Here is a 23,261-nt window from a genome sequence, read left to right on the forward strand (position 1 = left end):
CAGAATCCAAAATTGTATTAGAGAGGGGTGCATCCCTGCTTCATCCTTTCAGTAGCTATTTATGAATTTATTGCCTGTTTATTTGTCCAGTCCCTTTCTGAACCTTCTGAGATCACAGCATCTGGCAGGAGGGAATTTCAGAAGCTCTTCACCAGCTCTTAAATTACCATCTCTTAAAGCACTTTCACTTCTACCTGCTCTCCTATTAAGTTCTTGTATTTCAGGGTTTGGTGACCAACAGTTTTTCAGTCACTTTATCTGCCTCCTTCATGATTCTATAAACTTTGATCATCTCATCCCTTGTCCTCCTTCTCTCCAAACTGAGAAGTCCAGGCCATTTTAATCTCTTCATAAGACCTTTGATCATTTTAGTTGCCCTTCTTCGGACTTTAGATAAATCCATGTCGGGCGGGGGAGGGGAGAGAGAGAACAATACGAGTATGTGGCTACATGTGAAGTGTTCGTGCAGTAGTTCTTACAGAGACCATTTGTTCAGATTTGTCCTGTTGCTTATTTCCATAGTCTATGAAAGAGGGGAAATATTTCATGTAAGTAAGTATTTCAGAAAATTATTTAAAATTGTTGGGATGTCTTTTTGTAATATTTACTTGTTGTCCTTTAAGACTTCACCTGCATATTTCTGTTTATCTAGTAAAAGCTTTTCCCACAGTAATTTTGAGTGATTTTTGAATTTACACGTATGCGTCCTGACCCCAAAGGACATGTATGCAAAGTCCCCACATGTAGTGAATGTTCAAAAGACTGATGTTAGGCAAATTTAAATGGGTCAGTCCCTGAGACATCTGAGCTGTCAGGAAAAAAAAAAAGTTGTGGTAGTAGTCTCACACAGTCCTGAATTTCTAAAAATCTCAAGTCTGTGACCCTTGCAGATACTAAGTATGACTTTGTGTTGCTCAACTTGTAGGGTGTACTATGAAATTCTTTGAATCCTCTGTTGTTTGATGTTGCTTTCAGAAGGATTCAGGGTTCATTGCACAGTCACACATATGAAGTGATAAGACCATCTATTGAACTAACAACCTAATCAAGCTTCAAATCTTTTCTTGGCAAACATCATTTCTTTTAAAGGTATTACATGAACTGTTCACTAACTTCTTAACATTAAATACAATTTCAAAGAATCCTAATCAAATATCCTTTGCACTGTACCATTGCATAATATGAAGCATGCAGTCAGCTATTTTGTATTTCTCCTTCATTGTAAGTGCAGCCAGTACAGACTTTCTATATGTCTGGATATCTGCATGCTAAATAGCAAGAAAAACAGGTGATTTCTTCATTTGAATAAAGGAAAAGCGATAACACTGTTATCAGAGGCAGGCTGAGTGATAGATTCCAGTCTATTAGTTCATCTCCATGAGTGACCAATTATGATTCATCTTTCCAAATACCAGTTATTTCATAAATCCTGTTGAAGAGCACAGCAGTGGAACTGAAGAGCTGTCACAGAGCTCTGCCAATAAAGTCACTGATGCAGTTACAATATATCTGCACATAATTTAATCCCCTTGGTGCATGTGTTGAAGGCATGCATTCCAGTACTCTCACATTTAAAGTCTGTTAATTAAGGATTCTACTCCTTGTCTCTTGCGTATATTTGGAGTTCTAAAGAGGTGCTGTTTTTAAAGTATTCAAGGGATTTAATTGGACCCTTAATAGCTTATAGTAAAAGACACCTTTTCTCTTCAGAGACCTTTAGTTTTTATGACATGTTTATTTTACTTAGTCATTATGATAACAGGTGCTGAAGTTTTGGGATCTCCTGGTTCTCCAAGTTAGCTTTTAATAATTTTCTTTCCACGCATGCTTTTGCAAACTGTGTCTGTTATAGAAAGTGATTCCTCGGTTTGTCTTTACAGCTAGACCCTGGGCACCCTCCACTGAGTATTTGCTTCCTTTTTTTCCACAGGCTGAAAGGGCAGTATTGGTAATAGCACAGTTAATTGACCAGTGAAATCTTTTTCTGCTTATGCTCTGTAGGAAAGGTAATTTTGTAACTTTGAAAATACACTTTTGGGTGAGTGACAACATGCATGGCAAGGACTGTAATGGTAATGTTGGACTTTTATGGATAATGTTAAAGAGTGGAATACTGATCTTTTGAAATGCTTTCAGCATTTCTGGAAATTAGTCCAATAATTTCACTCTGGGGCAAACCATACTGGTTAGTTTTCCATGATGATTTTTCACCATTTTCTCTCTGTTCACATTCCAAATAATCTTTGAACTGTTACAAGGCAATAACAGTGATAACACTAGTCAAACTGTATTTTGCTTCCTTAAGAGAGGCTAGCATTTTGTCCTCTTAAAAAAGCTATGTAAAAATGAAAATAAATGACACCCTTGGTTTCATAGGAGGCATTGCATATCATACTGTAAAGCTGTCTAGGCATGACTACCATGCTAACAACTGAAACTTGCCGTAGAAAGTTTTGCACTTGTCTCTTATGAGTCTGAAGATGTATGAGTGAGAAAGTGATCCTAATCTTTCCTTTCGTATACCCTCTGCCATAACTTTTTCTGTGTGGTATGTGGGCAAAACCCACTCATATTCCTGGCAATGTCCTGAAAGAAATGGAAACATCAGTGTTCTCCAGTATTTGCAGAAGATCTCCTATTGTCTCAGGACCCAATATGCTGCACTCTGCTATTGCTACAGCGTGGTAGCGTATACCACTGTTCGAACATATCCACAGTATCAGGAAGCAAACTGAGCAATTGAAAATGTGCTCATCCTTGTGAGTTAGAAGTCCATGTTTGGGTGCCATTTTTCAAATCCAAAAGATTAAATGCATTGTAGTATGAAAAAAATGTCAGAAATAAAAGCAGAGGGGCTGCCTTATTAAAAAAGAAAAGTTAGGTTAAGAAAAAGAATGTTATAAGATAGAAACCTTCATGACACTGCAACATCATGAAAACTGATCTGGAAATAGTCAAATAATCATTTCATAAGCAATCTACAGTCCTGTTAGATTAGACAATACTTACAGTGAAAAAGATTGAAAGAAAATAACTGGGAAAAAATAGTTTGTATTTCTCACCAACAGTTACTGATTTAAAGCTTAAGTTATTCAATATGAACAGGTTGATCAACACTCATCTCAAAGATGCATGGGCCTTAATCTACTGAAAATTACAGCAAGATTAACTTTTCTTTCAGTAGGATGAGAATCTGGCCTAAGAGGAGCTAAAGGTTTGCTACCCCGTTGTTCAAAACTCAGTATTTTAGCTCTATAAAGGCTAAACATTTGGGCTTAGGTTCCACGTATTGATATGCCGCGACATGTGGAGTAAGAAGTTAAAATCCAAATGCTACCTTTATGCAATGATGAACAGTAAAGTTACACAAAGAACAGCTAGTGAACATAGGAGACAACTTGTCAAACCTAATCAAATTTTTTATTGAAGTAGACCTCTCATTACTGTTGTTTCAAGTGACTTGTTTTTTCTGAAGGAATATACTGCAATACTTTGCAACACAATTGCAGATGATGTTATCAGGATTCACTTAGATTTAATGGAACAGTACCTTTCTCTTGGCTTTGAGCTGTTCCTGATATTTGTCAGATGTGTCGCCTGGTATTTCTCCTCCCCAGAGGGTAATTCCCACTATGGAATAAGTGATGCCCATGACAAGCAGTGGAAAGCAGTAGACCAGCACAATCACAATGACATGATACCTGCAATGAAAAAACATTAAGCTGATAAGTGCTTTCAGAGGAGCTATACCAATGGAATGGGCTGCTAAAAGTCAAGAGTGCTACTGTAGCACAAAGCATGTTTTATATTGACTGTCTAGTCCTTGGTGTTTTGACTGTCTTTTTGAAAGTCTTGAATTGCACTGCAAATTTATTTACATTTTAATGCAAGTGCTTTATGGGGTTTCTAGTTCTGATTCTGAACTTGCACTAGCACAAATTAAGAATGACTCTATAGTTATCATGATTAGTGACTGCAGAATAAGGTATGTTTGTCCATAACTAGCTGAATTGATTTAATTATTGCACAGCCAAGTATCCTAAGGGCAAGCTAGGCATTTTGAGCTCTAATCTGGACCATAAATGAAAGAGGAAAATAAGTATTTAAATGGTATATTTATACAAAGGCCCTGATAAGTGTCCTGTGTTACCCAACATACTTCATATGGCAGATCTGTTGCACATAAACAACACAGATTTGTTGCCTATGTGCAACATAGTCATCACTGCTGATGCAAACATTGGGAAAGAAAGATAACTTATTTTGCCTGCTGTTAGTTCCTGGTTAAATTCCATCTTCAGATAAAATCCTAGTGAATGATCAGTGAAGAATCCCCAGCTGTCACCGAGAGTGAGCTTACTGGCGTAAGGAGAAATATCTGTGCATGGCTCCTAAAGTGATAAAAATTATATATGACCAGAGCCTCTTTCACCTGCCTGAAAGAGAGCAATAGGTCAAATTTGATGCTGGATGGTTACACAGGCTTTCAGCCTTGAACACAGAGTTCATCTTAAATGCCAACAAAGATATGAAAGGGCAGATGATGTTTCTATGGCTAGATAATCACTTATTCCTAATTCTGCCAGGGGACAAATAGGGTATATTCAATTTAATTGACTGTTATTATACACTTTCAGAAACTGGAACCAGTTATAGGTTTTACAGTTTTCTTATTTGAAGTGGTATCTGAGATAAGTAATTGTGATAGCGTAGCAGAATGAAGTGGGAAAATCCAACCCTCTCGTGAAGGGATCCAGAGAAAATAATCTGATTAGGACAAGAAGAGGCTGGAAATACTTGTTTTCCTGATTAGGATGAAAAGGAAGTTTGCTTTGAATTGCATATTCTGTCCCCATTTCTGACCCTCTCTATCTGTATAGAAGTAGCCATCTTAAGTGAAACAATGATGGTAAACATGCAGCATGGGATGGAGAACATTCATAGAAGTGGAAAAGAATAAATATGTTCCACTTATCACTTAAAATGCTCTGTCTTCTTAGCTTAGAAAACTTGCTGTACGTTTCTCAGTGATCAATGCTGTTAGTTATTCTGCACGTAGCGTACCTGCATAATACTCTACAGCTTTTGCCACGTCTGTTGCAAGCGTAGACACCACCATGCACAAGTTTAAAAAAACAAAAGCTTACGTAAAATGCTGTTTTGGACCACCTGGCCACGCTACATAGCAAAGAGTTCTCCCAGGCATCACCTTGGTTATGGAGTATAGGCACTGGGGAAAGGCCAACAGGAAAGCCAAAATCCATATGCTCCCAATGACCACCTTGGTAACGGTTGCAGAGAGCCTAGGTTTCAAGGGATCAATAATGGCCATGTATCTGTAAAAAAATGCAAAAACCTGTGCATAAGAAACCTTCAGAGATTAGGTTGTATCTAGAATCAACCAAAGCTTGGGATTGGGAGAAGGATAAAAGCAGAGATATTTGTCTTTCTGGAGTTCTGACGGCATTGTGCTCTTTGAGTGGTTCAGCTCCCATGCAGGCAGTGCTGGAAGAAAAAGAAGGTTCATTGAATATTATTTTAAAGCTGTTGGACACCCGGTTAACCATATGTGTACCAGTGGAGCAACTATTTCTCAGAGTTAATTAATCCTGTTACTGCATAACCTGATAGAAAAGCAACAATACAGCTGGATCCTCTGTTACTCTGCTACATAATAGAGGGTTTATCTCTAATTAAAAAATTAACAGCCAAGCTGTCAGGATTATTAGTCGTCTGTCCAAAACGCTACAGGAACCTGATAATTCCTCATACATTTATTTCAGCAGACATAGGCTGACTTCAGATCATCTGCCAAAGAGCACCAGACTGCAACTGGTTCATACAGAGGTTGAGAGAGGAGCCATATGAGCATTTCCTCAGGCGATGTAGAAGCAATAAAAGCACCAAACAAAACAGATGCATAAAGCATGAAAATATCTCACTTGCTTTCTCAGTTCCTGTGTTCTTAGGTAGGATAACATTCTTCTTGCTGCCCGGTAATTGTATTGGCAATCCACGTACGCTGATAACTTTAGAAGAACATGCAAAAAATAATTTAAAAGTTTAAGTAATTATAAATTAAAAGCTTAAGAAAGAAGGGCAACAAGAAGGTATAAAGACAGACAGTAAAAGAAAAACAAGTCTTGTTTTCTGTCTTTTGATCTCTCTTATAGATGCAAGAAGAAAGGGAGACAAATTTTGTGTTTTATATACTCCATATCACATACTTCATGTGTTTTTCACATTTTGCTTAGCATGACTACTGCTTTGATTTCTGGGCTAAACCCTGAATAAATGTATTTTCCACCGACTTCCCTGATCACACTATTTTGTTTCATTTAACAATGACCAAATAATGACTCACAAAATCATTAATCATATTAATTAAATAGGAACACTATTAAAATTTCTTCCGCTATTAGGAGGAATGCTGATAAGTATCAGCCAGAATCACATTTAAATAAATTTTTGTACTTTCGTAAAACCAGGGAGATATTGGCTATATGTATGTCCATATTGTGTTACTGATATAGCATACTAAATAACTACATGTTCTTTAATCTGACATCCTAATGTTTTCCAAGACAACATAAGGAAATGGCTTTTATATTAATATTTTGCTTCAGATGCAGAGGGTTCCCAAAGTGTATTAAAAAATCCTTTTATTCATGATTGAAACACAATGCTGTTTGTGAGTTATTGTAGGAATTAATGGATCAGCAATTTAAATCAAGAAATTTCCATGGAAGTACTAAGTGTATCTGTGCTTATTCAAGAAACCAAAGATCTGCCCTTCTGCAGTCATTGGTAGCATTGACATTCTACACTGTGTTTCATTGCTTTTCTGAAATCAGAATTAGAATAGCAATGATTTAGAAGCTCCTCAGGAATAATCAGGGCAAGTCAAAAAGAAACTAACAAAATGTAAATATTCTTTTCTGTGTTTCTGTGTTTTTTTTTTAAAATTTTCATATTATATGAAAACACCTGAAACAGATAGAAAACTAGGATGAATATGAAAACCAGCTTGAATGTTTTATTAATGAGTTTTCCAAATTTCTAGGAGAATGTCTCGATCAGTTTCAACAGTTTGTCAGCAGTCACAGGGGTTAGTACTAATTCTGGAAGAAGCAAACCCATTGCCGAAGAATACTTTCACTCTCTTTCACAATACATGTCCAGTCATCTAATCATCTTTGACAAGATTATTGGAGTATATCAGTGATTTCCTAAAGGTCCTCTTTGTTTTCATTGCAGGTTTCCAGTCTTCATGCCTGGTAACTGCCCTTGCCTTTCTCTGTTTCAGGTTTTAAATACAGTTAGAAAGTCAAACCACACCTATTCCAGCCTACATGTGTAGCGAAAATATTTTCAGAACTTTCCAGTATTGCTTCCCTCCTTGTGTCATTTATACCTTCTAAAACAATTGCAATAAGTAAAAGATGTACTATGGCTCTTCATATACTCTTTCTTTACATTTCTACCTCATATAAAGATGGATTGGGATAGATTCAGAGACTATTTTCTGTATGAAAAATTACGTAGGCAGTAACAGGCATAGTATGGCAGGACTGTGGAAAAAATCACTTTGTCTCATCAGCATTTGTAGATTTTGTGCTATTGTGGAGACTTTAGGTGTTGCTATGAAGCTTAGAAGTTATAAAATCTGTTTACTTTACACTCACAGAAAATGAATTCTTTTTTAGGTAAGCAAGCATAAATTAGTAAATCCTATTCCAAAGTGACAGTAATATGAAATCATTGTTATTTTTCTTGTCTGTGTTTGTCCTTTTGACATTCATAGATAAAAAATTTCAAAACCATTCATGATGTTTACTTTTTGTGTTCTCATCTTCTGGCTTAGCTTTAGATCATGAGAACCTTTCTTATACTGTTAGGTGACTGCTTGGGTCTGTGCTTCCAAATCGAGGCAGGATTTGAATTGAAATCCATTGAAATCAATGGATAAGCTGCCGCTGATTTGAATCAATCCTTTTTTTTGGATGAATAAGTCCTGTTCTGCTGCAATTAAGGGTAGTACTCATTTAAAATGAAGGAAGGTGTGACATGTCCTAATTTTTACAGTACACACCTAGGTTCTAGGCAGACTTGCCTAAGAATTTTAGGTACAGACATTAGCTACAAGACAATAATAATAACACTATTCATAAGATAATGCTCCTGATAAGAAATTGTGCAAGTAATCTTCTGCGTCCATATTTACCTGCTATGGTAATTCACCATTTCACTCAAGATATTCCTACTTTTTGGAAATTTCATACTTGAGATGGGTAATTATAGCATTGATATTTGTTTTTTGCAAAAATAACTCTGCTTATAGTTAAGCGTCAAATATGTGATAAATCAAACATCTGCCATCATAGTGGTACTCAGACTCTAGAGACATGATAACTATGCTAATACCTTAAAACATCTAAATGCTGTAAGAAACAGAGTGTGATCTAAAACAACTTCAGTTCTGAGTCATCAATTTCCATGTCTAGAATTTCAAGCCTATTTATTTTGCATTGTTTTTAGTGCACTTACATGTTTTTTCCCCACAGGGTAATTAGTTCCCCTCTCCTTTACCCGCTTTTTGGGGTTTTTTCAGCTAAACTGGTGCTTTTGGTATTACATACTAACTATGAAATAGCTTTATTCAAGTGCTGGGTGTCTTGTCCTGAGAAAGCAGCAGATCTCATGAAAACATACATCAGTTGGATTATTGCCCTCTACCCTCTAGTTCTCTTCTCCTCCGAAGAGTAAGCACAACTTGATAATGAAGATGTTTGTAGACATGAGTCCTGTCTTTCGAATTGAGCTAGCTTGAGCGTTGGCTGCCAGATACTGTCCAAAATGCTTGATGACCTTTATCTGTAGTAGGTGATAACCCATAAACAAGTCATCATTTTCACATGCTTGTGGGACTCTTACGGCATCTCCTCCTAGCCTGGGATAATTTCTTTCAATTGCTAGTTTTCTTCATATTGCACACTGACATTATTTTATGTGCTACTGTCAGATTTCTATTACATTCACATTATTCTTACTCCCAGCTATATTATTCTTATTCCCAGCAGTAATTCTCTTTGGCTAAGATAAAATTCTGTTGTTTTATCTCCCTGTCTGGTGACTACCCTTTGAAGATGTGTATTGTTTGTGTGAAATGACTCATACAGCTGTACCGATGGAGATTTTAACTATTGGCTGTCTGAGTGAGGTAAGTCAAGGACAAGGATCAGATGAAAAGCAGACTACTTGTCTGTCTGGTTGAAATTTGAGTGATAAGCCAACAGCCTAGCTTTTGCACAAGACAAATTACAAAAACATAGCAGGCAGTCATTCTAGCAAACAAGATGGGGGGGAGGCGGAGGAGCCTTGACCATTCGCTCAATGATGCCTCTGTGCAGGAAGGACTTAGCTGACCAGAGAGTGTTGACAGGTCTCTACTACTGAGCCTTCAATAACAAATTAATTTATTCTAATTTGCTAGTACACTAACAATTACAATGAAGTATTTAACTTGTTTCCTAAGTGGCTTTTCTTAGAAACAAAATTGCTTAATTAACATAGTGAGATATTGCTTTATAGGTGCAATTGTTACACTCACTCAAATTTGTCATATAAGTTTGGTAGGATTTTCCTAGAGAAGCCATCATTGCCATAATTAAGGATAGTGGAAAATGTGGAATGACTCTCAGTTGCAGGTTAAAAAATACTTCTGTAGTTGAACTGTCTCTGGATGTTAATCTCTGTAGCCAAAAGAAGCCCAGAAGAGAACTGAGTCCTTCCTGCACTGTTAGCTGTCATTTGCAAAGCCACTCGTGCCTATAATTTTGTATGCTGGAAATGTTAACTTGCCATTACCAGTACCTAACGGTGATAAGTTGTTTGTCTGTCTCTTTAGCCTCAACGTGAAGGAGCAGCAGCTAATTTTTCAGTTGGCCACTGCCTTTGTTCTCTGTCCATTTTGACCAGGGTGTTTCCATCAGTAATGAAATCTCCTGTTAGCACAGGCTAGAGGTTCCATGCTTAGGTGTTGCTGAGAAAATTAGTGAGGTGAGGAGGCTAAATATGGGATAATGTGTATGTATGATGCAGGATATTGCCCCTGTATACTCCAGTTACCCATGGCTGACAACTGTCTGTCATCTTTCATGGTGTAGCTCTGTCATTAGGGCTCATTTTCTTACTCTGATATCCTTACATATATTTTGTATGGCAAAGTGCCAGTTACAAGGGGGAGCAGCAGGCATGCTGTCTGAATTGCACACTGAAGGGTGCTGAACATGGTGTAGATAAAAAAAGGAGTGTGTAAGTAGGCCAGGAATGAAAGGGAGAATGATGAGATACAGGATCTGGAGCAAAAAGCAAAAGAGCTGAGACTGGGGAAGAGTTTGCTGAATGCAAAAATAGGAATAGAAGTGAAACGAGTAATGAGAAACTAATAGGAGGAGAAGCAAAGAAAGAAGAATTGTAGAATAATAGCAGATAGAAATTAGGTTGAGAGAGGAGATAATAAGAAAGGAAACTGTGGTGATGTAAAGGCAAAAGACATATGAGAAAAATCAGCCCTAGTGGACCAGAGGTTCCAAGGTAAGTAGAACTGGTAGAAAAGCACGTTTTGATAGTAGGGCTCTGGTGGCAAGCCCTTTTGCCTCTGCAGGTGTATGGGAGAGAACTCCAAAAGTGTTGTTCTCTCTGTGATCAGCCAACCATAAACTGTGTGCAAAGGGAACAGATGGACTTCTCTGATGCTCTAATGTTGTCTGTCTTAATGGCTATTCTGCTTCTTCACTTTTCTTTCAAGTGGCCTGAGCTTATGCAGTCCTTCTGAAGTCAGTGAAAGTGGTGAGTGCCGAGGCTCTCGTAGGTCCACCGTGTTCTGTGGTAGTTATACACAGACCTTGAACCTCCCCACACCTCTGTCTCTAAGGATACTAAAGGATGGTAGGCATTTGAGCTGAAGGAGGATTTATAATGGCTACAAGCAACTGAAGAATTGTTAAGCTGCTGAAAAGCGTTCTGTAGGCACACAAACTTTATTCAGTAGGGTGCTGTGCCAATTTGCTTTGAGTCTTTGGACATTTACTGTTCTGTCGGTCAGCAGGCTGGAGCAATGGGACCCCCAGCCAAACAAAGGGCTCTGAACCCTCACTGAGGTAATTCGATTTCGGAATCAGACTTCTAATGTTTTCTCACTCCAGTGGGAGCTGCTGATAATGTCACAGATAATCTTGTTCCACACAATAAGGCGGCAATGCTGAATGAAATGTACATATCAACTGAAAAGAACTAACTCATGCTGCTCATTTATCACAACAAGCAGAAACCATTATTACCCCATCCAGCATAAACACTAACACTTGGAAGATAATTATAGGATGGAAATTTAGGGATGTAAGTATGTGCAGGTAGAGACTCAAGACAGCACTTGCAAGAATGTGGATTATTCAACATCTGCACCATGTTCTATGTATTACTCTAAAGCATTTTTGGGTAGCACTTCAGTTTCATCACTAGAATCATTAGCACATGATTTTGTTTGCTGTGATCATGCTATATCCCACTGTCATTGCTTTTCTTCCAGCTTTTGCTTGTGTTAGTTTGTCCCTAGCTAATTACTACTGAAGTCATCAAGAGTCTTTCCATTGAACTTAATGAGAAATCAGTCAGGCTGCAAGATATGGCTGGAGCATTCTTTTCCTTCAAGACTGTTTTCTTATCTGCTGGGGTCAGAATAGATCTAGTTTCCTTCAGAATTGTTCAGTTTGGCTGGAGTCTACAATTTACTGTTTGGTACTTGTTTCTTGGGTTCATCAAATCAAGAAAATCTGTTTTATCTGAAACGATAATAAAGACAGTCCTCATTTGATAAACTCTTTAAGCCTGTTATAATGACAGCATAATCATGTAGCTCTGTTACAGTCTGCAAATAACAGAAGAGACAAATAGCTGGTAAGTACTATAAAAGCTTCTGAACTTTGTGTATTATGGTCCTGACAGTAGAAAAGATAGATAGAAAAATCCTAGTTTATCTTTTGGTAAAACAGTATACACTGACTAATATATGCGGCAAAATCTTCCCTCTTTAACACATTATTTAGAAAATTGCAGCAAAAATACATAAGACATTTTTAAAACAAAATTATGTTAAAAATTGGATCCTACAAATGCCCATCTGGAGACACAGTAGGAACTCTTTAATCATCCTAAGTGATTTGTTTCACATGTTTACAGTGTGTTTATAAACTCAAATGGGGAAAAAAGTAGTCAGTTCAGCCCCAGATTGTAATGGGAAATTAGGCCTTGATAAAGGAAGAGAGTGAGAGGAAATCATTATGCTTGCATGTAAGTGGCTCGTCAACAGCAGACAGCAGAGTGCAATTCCTTCATGAATGCACAGATGCTGTTACTCCCTCAAAACAGAAGCTGGTGTTGAAAATTTGTGTTTGGAATCAACTGGTAATTAAGAAACTTTGGTAGGGAAATTGCTATGATTCCCTGCCCTTATTTAAAACATTGTTGTGGAAAATCCTACAAAAGGTGTCTGTAAGGTAGATACAGTAGACTAAAGGGTGTGAAATGAACTGTGAGATTTTAGAGGCTTTTTTTGTATAATGAAAACCAAATCTTTAACTTCTGTGTTCTTTAATATTTATATTCTACCTACTAGTGCAAGGCTCCATCTTTTCTTGTGAGAGTGGTCTGTATTCATTCATTTAGACTGACTTTCTCTGCAGGAGGTGTGGCTACAGGCATTTTTGTAGGACTGTTGAATAAGACTGGTTTTGGTGGCCAGAAGGATCTACAGGGAACAATGTTACTGTTATGCAGCGATCACCTTAAAGCTAACAGCATTAAGAGTATGTGACAGCATGCTAGATAAACAAACACATTGTACGTTTGAGAGATCAGTGGGCAACATCCCAGAGAGGTAACTTGGCCTTGATTTACCCAGAGGCACACGTGCTGCTCTTGGTGAATGGCTGTCATGCTTTGAGCAGGAGGTAACACTGCAGTTTTTCTGAAATTAGGACTAGCGTCCAATGCCTTGCTTTTGGGTACCTCTTAACAGAGACCTTAAAACAGGAATACTGGAATTCTTCAGAATAGCTGAGTTCTCATAAACAGTGCAATGCTTTCTGCCGGAGGAACATTTTGGTAACTGACGAGTAAGTATGTAATTAATTTTACATAATGTATTCTCTACTTATGCATATTGATAGAAAAGGGTTAACAATGCAAAGTCTGCAAAACCACCTCCATCTGCACAGACTATAACACACTCTGTTGCTGCCTACATTTCTGACACTGTCATCTGAATGGCTTCCTTCTTGTTTTTGCAGTTATTTTGAAATAATTTTATTTCAGGTAAACACAAATATGCGAATGATAAAAACTTATTTCCTGGTTGGTAAATCAGTCAGAGATACATGCATATAGGCAATAATATTCAAGGAAAAAAAAAAGAAAACAAAAAAAACAACCCTTGACTATCTTTGAAAAGCACTGCAGGCTACACTACATAATAAATCACAGATACATCTTTTAATAGTTTTCATTAAGCTATAAATAAGGGCACTGAGAAAATGTATTTAAGGCTAAGACTCTGTCTAAAATGAACTTCTCATTTGAACATTTGGTTCGAACTTGTCAGATGTTGTTTCCTGCCTGGAACTAGAAGACTTGGGGCTAGTCACTGTTGTAAATGTTGCTTATACTCCTCAAGATATTGGCATATCAACCTCATTTTTTTCACTGCATCTTTTGAAAGCAGCTTGTTAAATAGAATATTTACTCAATGCAAAAGAAAGAGGAAAAAAATAGCTGTTATGCCTGTATTTATTCCCAAACTGTCTCAGTATATTATCAATAAGATAACTCTGACATGAATTTTGACGAAAAACCAAAAAGATTCTGTCTTTTTGCCTGATCATTATGAGTTTGTACCATAGCAAGAAATAGATTCTTTTTCCTATGTCTCTGACAGTCTGAATCTTGTAACCATTGCATCAGGATGTTCTGCAGAAACTATTTCACCTCTTTTCTCAGAAAGAAAGAGAATTGTTAAACCCAGAAAAACATTTTAGGCCCTCAAATCATAAAGAATTCTTTATGTTTCACCTCTTAATTTTTGAACCCTTAATGCGCTCCTGTTCAACTTTTTCTTTCCAGTTCTGAGGACTAGTATTTTTCAGAGGGCAGCCTAGATACTGGAATCCAGAAATATGATGTGCTTCATCTTAAAATACAAATTGGGAAACACATAGAAACAGGGAAGGGATTTCTCATTTGAATTCTATAGTTTGACTGGCAAAGTAATAATAGTAATAATGTGATAATTTTAAAAGCATATCTTCCATTTTTCCCTTCATGGTATGCAGTGACGAAGCTTAATTCATGAAACCATGATTATGAAGTCATCCATTAGTTTGGAAAAAAAGCAATATTGAACTTTAGGTTGGGAGTAAGGCAGGTAGTGTTTTCTGTAGTTATGTGACACCAGAGGCAGGTAAAGCTAACTAACAATAAAATGGCATCTTGTGGAAAAAACAGCACCAGTGAGTTTGCAGAAACTCCCTTCATCCATTTCTTCAGATGAAAATATTCTCAGATATGAGGAGGAGATCTCTCTGGGGAAAATAGCCTGTAAAGCACAAGAAACCTGAAAAGATATCCATCTAGCTTTTTTGTTTTTCTTGTTCCTATGTTCATCTCTCTCTCCCCAGTTTTCAGTGCAAATTCTCTTTTTTACACAGAAACCATTTACTTTGAGACAACAGAATTTGAGGGAAGGGGATTAAGAGAGGGGCCAAAGGCTGCAGTTCTGTTTGGGCTGAGCTCTGTGCAGGGGACGGCAGCTGGCTGGGTGATGCAGCTTTGCTGTCTGCTATTGCATCAACCTCCTCTATTCACTGGTGAGCCAAGCACAAAATACTTGGTACCAAGCACACGTACAAGAATGTAAATACCAGTATACGTCTTCTTGGTATGCATCTTTTGCTGGTGCCACTACCATATGACCGCAACATAGGGTCATGCCCTGTGCAGTCTGTATCCTAAACTGTTAGACATATTTGAGATCATTTTTTCACATACACATTTTCCTATAGTTCAGTGTTTCTGAGCACACAGGACAGGTAACAGATACTTAACTCCCAATTCAGATAATGTTATTCTGCATTAAAGATGGTCATGTATAGTTTGACAGGAGTATCAGTTTAAAATGTTTATGGCACATGAAGGCCTTGAGCAATTTGTTTCAGGATTAGGAACTCATGCAGAGACAGATACCAAAATGTATTTTACTGGAAAGATATTTTTCAATGTGCCAACTGCCTACTTCAGAATTTCAGTGACAGATTCACTTATAGGGTTTGTGGTACTGCTTTGTGACAATAATAACTGCTCTTACAGCATACACTTGAAGTGAATGAAGAGCCTAAGTGATATTTTGAGGATCTGAGTGTGTACACATGATGAATTTAGGTTTCATTTGATAAATTGAATCATGTATTTATGCCTTGCAACTATCTTCTGTTACAAGCTTGTATCATATCACTTATGCTGGAGTCTAATGAGTGTATAGAGGGATTATTAACAGCCATCAGTAACTGAACAATGCCACAGAAAAATAGAAAAGTGACCCAGTGTATGTGTGCTTCTGTAGACATATTAGAAGTCTAAGAAATAAGGTGGAAAACTAGAATGACAAATTTTTAATAAGGATATTGGTGTAATAAGCATGCTAGAAAGTAGGTAGGAGGAATGTAACACTGTAATACTAAGGTTCATAAAAAAGAGAGGAGATTGTGCAAGAGGAGGAATAAAACTGAATGTTAAATATAGTTTAAAATCAAGTCAAGTAAAACAAATGTATTCATGAATAGTATAGAATTTTATGGTTTGAAACTCCAAGCATGACTGAAAAAATAAACTTCAGGATTATACACTCAGCTAATTCACAGTAATAATGGTGACATGCCAAAAGAAATTAGAAAGGCTGTGACAGCAGGTAATGCAATAATAATAGAAGATATCAGTGACTTCCTTACAGACATAAAATATATTCTTGGTCAACATTAATGACTGCTCCACAGAGCATCTATGAGGAGAAGCCCAAAGTAAACAAGGAGCTCTTGAGTTGGTGCTGAACAGTATCTATGGTCACGCTTAACTGTTATTATTCTTCGAATAGTGTCCACAGTATGGCTGGTTCTAACATCTCTGCAGAAACAATAAAAGCCCAAAAAGCTGCTATGGTAGTGTTTCATTTAAAAAGGGGGAACTACAAAAACTTGAGGAAGCTTATTAAAAAGAAATGAAAAGGGCAACCAAAAGGAAACAGAGACTGCTAATAACAAGAAACATTCATATTCTGAAACATGGAGATTCTCTAATTATCTAATATTTTACTGGTGAAGGTTAATTTAATTTTGAGTCTGGTGTTCAGCAAAGTGAGTGTATGGGTGTTGGCAAAGAGAAAGCTGGACCCATGGCTCTTGCATTCTAATTCTCATTCTGCTGCAAATTGTTTGATTATTTGATTTTTCAATCAAATTTTTAAAAACATCCATCCTGATGTCAACATGTTATCCATGTCAACAACGTGATGCTGTGTAGTCATACTGAAGTAAGCTGTCTGGGGTACCAGAGGTAAAAGTGCTAATATACTTGTCTTTTAGCTCTAATTTTAATAGCCTTATTCCTTCTAAAAACAGAGTCAGAGACACAGTTCTGTGGAATAAATACAAATAGGAAGTTTCATAACAGCTCTGTTGGACTAGACAAATATAGAATAAAGTTCTGTATCTGCCTGTAGGTCAAAAAAAAGGGCATTTCATTCTATCAGAAGGACTAAAAAAAGGGGAAAATATGACCTTATTATTGAAATTATATTGGGACTTTGGGACATGATCAAGTTTTAAGTTTTAAAAATGGTGATTTACTTTGATAATCTCCTGATTTGAAGTTAATTGTTGGACTTTCGCTATTAATGGCTCACTGAGGCAGCAATTTGTAACAGCTCCAGAGTTTATGCCAACACAACATGTGAGGAAAGTTTTGTGGTTAAAAAAAAGTACATGAAAGTGGAATTCTCTTTAACATTGGACTTTTTATTTTGTCATTCTTTTGTTGCAATACCTTTGACTCAGCAAGCAGCTGAACTGAAAAATGGGCTGGGACTTTTGCATAGTATAGGGCTAGGATAGAAGGGTAACATTTGGCAGAATCTGATCTTTACAAAGGATTAGGTCAAATCCATCATTTTTATCTTTCCTAACGATTTGTTAAAAAAAGTTATGTATTTTTGATGCTGTTATGTTACCCATGTTGAGGAGCAGTAAGCCTTGTAGGCTGTTTTGCAGTAATGCAGAACATTGGTGTATCATAAATGTAATTTTATTTACATTTGTATGAAATATTGGCATATATATGCTGTTCTTTTCAATTACTTTTTCATATAAAGAAATTAACATATATGTAATAGCTCTTCAAAGACAAAAAGTTTGCTTGCATACTAGGAAGAAAAGAGATGGTAACATGTGAATAGGATCAGCGACTACTCATCGTCACTGTTAGAATACCTTGTTTAATTCCAGAGTAGTTGCTTTTACAAAGAGTTAAACTTGTTGAAATGAGGAAATCATTATGGAATTGCTGAGAGAACAATAACTGAGAAAGTCATACTGTAGGTGTGCTAATAACAGGAAAAAATGCATAAAAATACACTAAGTGCTCTCCTGACGGCATGTTATTTTATGCTATATTGCTACATCTCCAAACTTCCACTTTAACCATCAGATATCTGCAGAGAATTTCTAGGCCTACACATAGAACTGGTTATATAATGAGGCAATCTTGGGACTGGAAATTAATCGCCAGCATACATGAACCACCTGTTTTGCATGCTAAGAACTAGTAGGAAGGGACAGTGGGTCTTCAATGGCCAGGGACACATGGCTTAAATTCTGCCTAGGTTACAGTCTTTAATATGTCCAAGAACCATACCACAGCCAGTAGCCACAGGTGGAGGTGACACATGACCCTTTAGGATCATGCACTGGCCAGTCGCAAGGGCATACTGGCTCCAGAACTATCCCCTATTCAGTTTATCTTAGGCTATCTTAAAAGTTTATCTCCATAAGGTAGCTAAAGGAACTATTACACTGGAAGCAATGTAACTGTGGTACTGTGCAGCATGAACTACAGAAGCACGAATGAATGAATAAATGCCTGTGAAGCCATGCAATGTAAAATCTGTGCTGCTTCTGATACTTGAGCTGGCTTGGTTAAAGCTACCTGTGGCATCTCTGCAGTAGACTGCAAACAACCTGTTGGAAAAGAAGCAGAAGGCAGGGGAAAAAGACCACCAGGAAGGGGTAGTCAGAAGTGGGAATAAACCCACGTAAATTTGAGTCTACGTTCAATGACCAGGTGGTCATACAGCAATTTTGGATACTCAGCTCCAGATGCAGCACACCCCACTGCAGGAACTGCCTACTCCACAGAAGTCTCTGTCAGTCCAGTAATTTCACAGTGCACACAACCTAGACAACATGGCCTACGGAATCAGATGTGAAAGGAAACATGTACTGCCCATGTCCTCTGCTCCGGGATGTCTAGAATCACAGTGACTCATTCATACTCTGTGAATATTTGGATGTTCTAAAACGATCAATGGAGCATATAATGACATACATTTTAGTGAGCTGCAACCAGTGATCTTTCAGTATTTTGGGATATTAACAATTACTACTGGAAAATCATCTGATATGATACTGTAATTTCAGTTCCCTTAGTAGCTTTATCCTAATCTGTAGCTTTGTAAAAAAAATTTAAATAAACATGAATGTATAAGGATGAGTTCACTGGGTCAAAAATAAAGCAGAGTGTCCTGTCTGAAGCACTGGCTGAACTTTTACAGAAGGCAAATGGGAATCAAAGTTCTAAAAAATGTCCACCCAGCAGATCTGTGCCCTGAAATAGGGCAGTCTGTACATCCAAGGACATTCCTTGAGATTCACTCGTGACTCTCAGTTTTCCTCTTGACTCTGCAGACATAGCCAGGAAATGGTTAAAAGTACTAAAAGCATCAGGTGTGATTTGGCATAAAAGGAAAAGGAATAGCAGTATGAATAGGGAAGGAGGGATAGACTGCTTTTCTGTTTGTTTTACATGATGCTTCTTGGTACTACAGAGAGCTCGCCTAAACACAGCTGTGGCATTGTTCACTGTGCTCCCCCCAAGGAAAGATTTTGACTTGTCTTTGGGGCAGGTGAGCTTGGAAGATGTGGTGAGGTGGAAATAGTGATTTCTTCAGGTGATTTTCAGTCAAGAAGCAGATCAGAGTGAGTAACAGTAGTAATTGGCTCACTTCTGAACACCAGTGTCTCACATTGCTAAACCAAAGAAAATGTTTCCCATGTATTTGTATCTGACCGTTGCACTTCAGTCAGTGTGGAGCAGAGCGACTCTTTACTCACTCTGGGAATGCACCCTTCGGATTCCCAAGGAACTGTATTCACCTTCATTTCCAGTTTCCTAGCATTAAATTTAGGAACTTTCAAGGTAGTAAGTACTACATCTCTGTGGATGTTTTTGTCAGAAAAACAAAAAAACCTTACTTGGAGCATCCTAGCAACTGCTCGGCTAATGACATGATCAGCTGCAGCAATAATAGTTAAATCATCGTAATCAACTAGAAACCTTTTATCTTTCTAAAAACCTCAAGCTAGATGAGAATCTTAAGGTAAATGCAAATTGACAATGGGAGAAATCTTTGCCTGGTTAGAGACATTATCACTGGCTTTACACTACCTCCTCCATTATTAATGGGAAGTAACAGCTGGGAACAAGATACATCACTGGCAGCAGGAAAGTGTACTGATTTCCTCCTGTCTTCACCCATCCCAGGAGCAGAGAGGTAGAAGAGTTGCTAAGAATCTCATTTTCTCTTTCATTTTTAGCTTTATGGAACAGAAATGCATCTGGATGAGAATGCCACCTAAAATTTGCAATTAGTAGGGTCAACAGAAAAGCATTACTAGGAACTTGTCCACAGCACAGACAAAAGGTACAATGTGTTTCCCAATCTTTGCACTGGAAATGAGAAATAACATTTCAGAAGATGGATTGAAACTTATAAAATCTTAACTACCATCACCAGAAGGTGCTGCAGTTCTGCCAAATCAATTCAGGCAAGATGCACAACATGGTTTGAATATGTAGAAAGGAGTTTTGTGAGTAATTTCAGTGCATTGCTAAAAGGAATAAAAGATCTGAAATACAAAGTGATCTGTTTTTCTGAATGAAAATTCAGGAATTTATTGGATTTCTAAAGCACAGGGTAAGTTATCTCTCCAGTACAGCAAATATGAAAACGATCATAAAGAAAGGAACATTTCCTAGGGGAGACTCACAGCACCTTCTGAGAAAGATGGTCCATCAAAGCATCTCTGCTGGAAATCTGACAACTACATCTCCCCTTTACTCTATGGAGACTACAGCTGTCCTATTCCATTATTGTCAAGAGCACAAAGGTAAAGTTTTTTCCTGTCCTGTTTTATTTCACAGTTACAAAGGTTTGTTTTGCTGCAAGAAATCAGAAAAAAAATCAAGCGCTTTGAAACCATGTTCTTACCAGACCTTTGGATATGCACAGATGGCAATGTAAATAGTCTCATTAGTTAAAATCAGGAGGAACGAAGCAGTTCAGAGCAGTCTGTGAGAAGAGCTATTAAAAACAGAGTGTGAAGTGATTTCTGAGGAGGCAAATGCCTCTGCCAGCTGCAGAACTACCACGAGGAGGGAAATTTGAAATCCTCTCCCTTCACACACAACCTCTACAACTCCTTATCAATATGAGCTAGATGACACCATTGCCTGAGGGACAGATATTGTTTTCACAGGTGGGAAAGCAAAACCCTGAGCAATGGCTGCTGTTACAGAATTAGTATTAAAAGATGGATCACAGAGAGCAGCTGAAGTCAGAGGGAGGAAGTGTTTGTTGTAAAAGAAAGCAAGAGAGTAAAACCAATGAAAGGCTGAAGGAGAAAGACTAAAGACAGGCAGAAAAACAGTGTGTTAGGGAGAGATCTTAAAGACGTACAGAGAAGCACAACTGATGAACTATTGAGGGCTCTGCCTCTCATCACTCAGTGATTGTTATCTCTGTATTTCTATGTAGGCAGAGAATCTCCCTAAACTTTTCCTCTCTTTTCTCACCTGTCCACAGCTATTGCTGTCATGGAGTAGATGCTGGCGAAGACAGCTGTGATTGGGAAGAAGTTGTGGAAGCGGCAGTAAGCTTCTCCAAAGTACCACTCGCTGTGCAGCGCGTAGATGAAGTTGATGAGAGTATTGAAAGCAGCCATGGAGGCATCGGAGAAGGCTAGGTTCACCAGGAAGTAATTGGTCACTGTCCTCATGCGCTTGTGAGCCAGGATAATCCAGATGACAATGAGATTTCCAAAAACGGCCACTGCCACCACACCACCATAAGCCAGAGACCACAGGGCGATGCGCCAAGAGGGCTGCACAAACTGGTTGGAGAAGTTGGCTGCTGAGGATGCTACAGGGGGAGAAGCATTTCCAGCTGGCTGTCCCAGTGCCTGTCCCCAGGGATCACCCACTGCAGCGAGGCTCATGTTCCACCTGCTGCTCATGCTCACGTTCCAGTTGGCTGTGAGGACAGAATTCATCTCGGATGTTCCTGTCCTCTCTTCCAGGAACGTACCTCTCCCACCTCTCTCTCCCAACCCTCCAAAATCCCCACTAACAGGTAAGAAGAAGAAGAAAGAAAGAAAAAAAGCAGTAAGGCAGTGCAGCAGGTACTGGGAAGGAGAGATCTGTCAGAAAAGGCTTCAGCTACAGTGTTCAAACTGTTAGAAAGACGGTACCAGCTGAGTCAGGAGAGCTACCTCTGGGTAGAGCAGCATCCCATTCCTCCTCTGTACAGCCACCTCTTGCTTTTGGTTTTGCTGAAGGAGAAGGGGACTGGGAGCCAAGGCACATTTTATAGGCTTGTGAGTTCCCAGCGTCATGAAGGGAGTGGAGCAATAAGCTCTGTTGGCTGGTAAGATAACACCTCTTTTCTCTCTGTTCTCCCTCCTCCCCTTTTATTTCATTCATCACCAGCAGCAGGCACTTTCAGGAGCTGTGGAGAGCACCACGGGGAAAATGAATTCTCTTCTCGTTTTTATTTGAGAGATTTGTTTTATATTGCCTTTCTTTAAGTTTCATTATTGTGCTTCCTTTTTCAACAGTCTTTTTGCCCTGTCTTTGCAGGGCTAATTAGCTGGCTTGGTTCAACATCCCAGGACTGAGACTGCTTTTTATTAAAGCTGTTTCCAGATGAATTTATGAATTTATTCCAGATGAATTCAGATCTGCTTTTATTGCTGCTGTCTTTTCATTTACTACATGCTTTCCTTTTAACCATTCTGTTAACCACAGATTTGGAATAGTGACCTCTTTCAGACAAAGAAATACATTCTGCTGCTCCCTAATTTCACTTTTCAATCTGTAATATGTAATTAACATCAAGAAACATTTATAAAATTAAAATGTGACTATCTTTTTCTTACAACACTAACTTTGGTGCCTGTAAAGCCATTTGCATGTTCAGCAGACACTGATTTTTGTTGAAACACTATGCAGCCCTAAACATAGATGTCCTTATATATGGGTAAAATGGTAGGGGTTTGTTTTCTTTGTATCTTTGCAAAAATTTTTTTCTTTGTTCTTTTTATTTATTTGCATTTATCCCACACTTAGTACTATTATTATTTTGAGCAAACAATATTTTTATATGCAGGAATTTCTATACTGGTAGAAAAAGGTGAATGAGGAAATGTAACACTTGATGTTTTCACATCCAAGAAATCAGTTTTCTTGTTAATATGTTAACAATGGCTGGCATTGGGAACGCATGCTTTGTGCAAGGGTTGATTGCAAGTAACTTCAACTAGCAAACCTTTGTTATTCAATAGGCTGCAGTCTTTAGGGACAAAATATGGTTTAGTGCTCTGCTGCTCCACGCTTCAACAAATTAGAGCCACGACTTGTCATCAGCAGAGATTTCAACTGTATCACAGCAGTGGGAGCTATTCAATACCCCTATCAGCAATGACACATTCTACGTTTTTTTAAACAAAAGCTTCATACAAAAATCAAATATTCCTGTGTGCCACTTCCTCCATGCTGTATTAATTTGAATTTCTGCAACTGTGGCCATTTCTGTATGCTTCTCAGGT

General features: G+C 38.0%; 1 protein-coding gene across 1 annotated transcript in view; it reads right to left on the reverse strand.

Annotated features, from left to right (window-relative positions):
- TACR3 (tachykinin receptor 3) overlaps positions 1-21,707 on the reverse strand; it is a 37,667-nt gene extending 15,960 nt beyond the window's left edge. The window contains exons 1-3 of the mRNA XM_068403876.1: positions 21,232-21,707; positions 5,148-5,336; positions 3,551-3,701 (exon numbers count right to left, since the gene is read on the reverse strand). Coding sequence (XP_068259977.1) covers positions 3,551-3,701; positions 5,148-5,336; positions 21,232-21,707 — 816 coding nt within the window. The remainder of the gene's footprint in view (positions 1-3,550; positions 3,702-5,147; positions 5,337-21,231) is intronic.
- Positions 21,708-23,261: the final 1,554 nt, after the last annotated feature.

The sequence above is a fragment of the Nyctibius grandis genome, chromosome 6, assembly GCF_013368605.1.
Source record: "Nyctibius grandis isolate bNycGra1 chromosome 6, bNycGra1.pri, whole genome shotgun sequence".
NCBI classification, from domain to species: domain Eukaryota; kingdom Metazoa; phylum Chordata; class Aves; order Nyctibiiformes; family Nyctibiidae; genus Nyctibius; species Nyctibius grandis.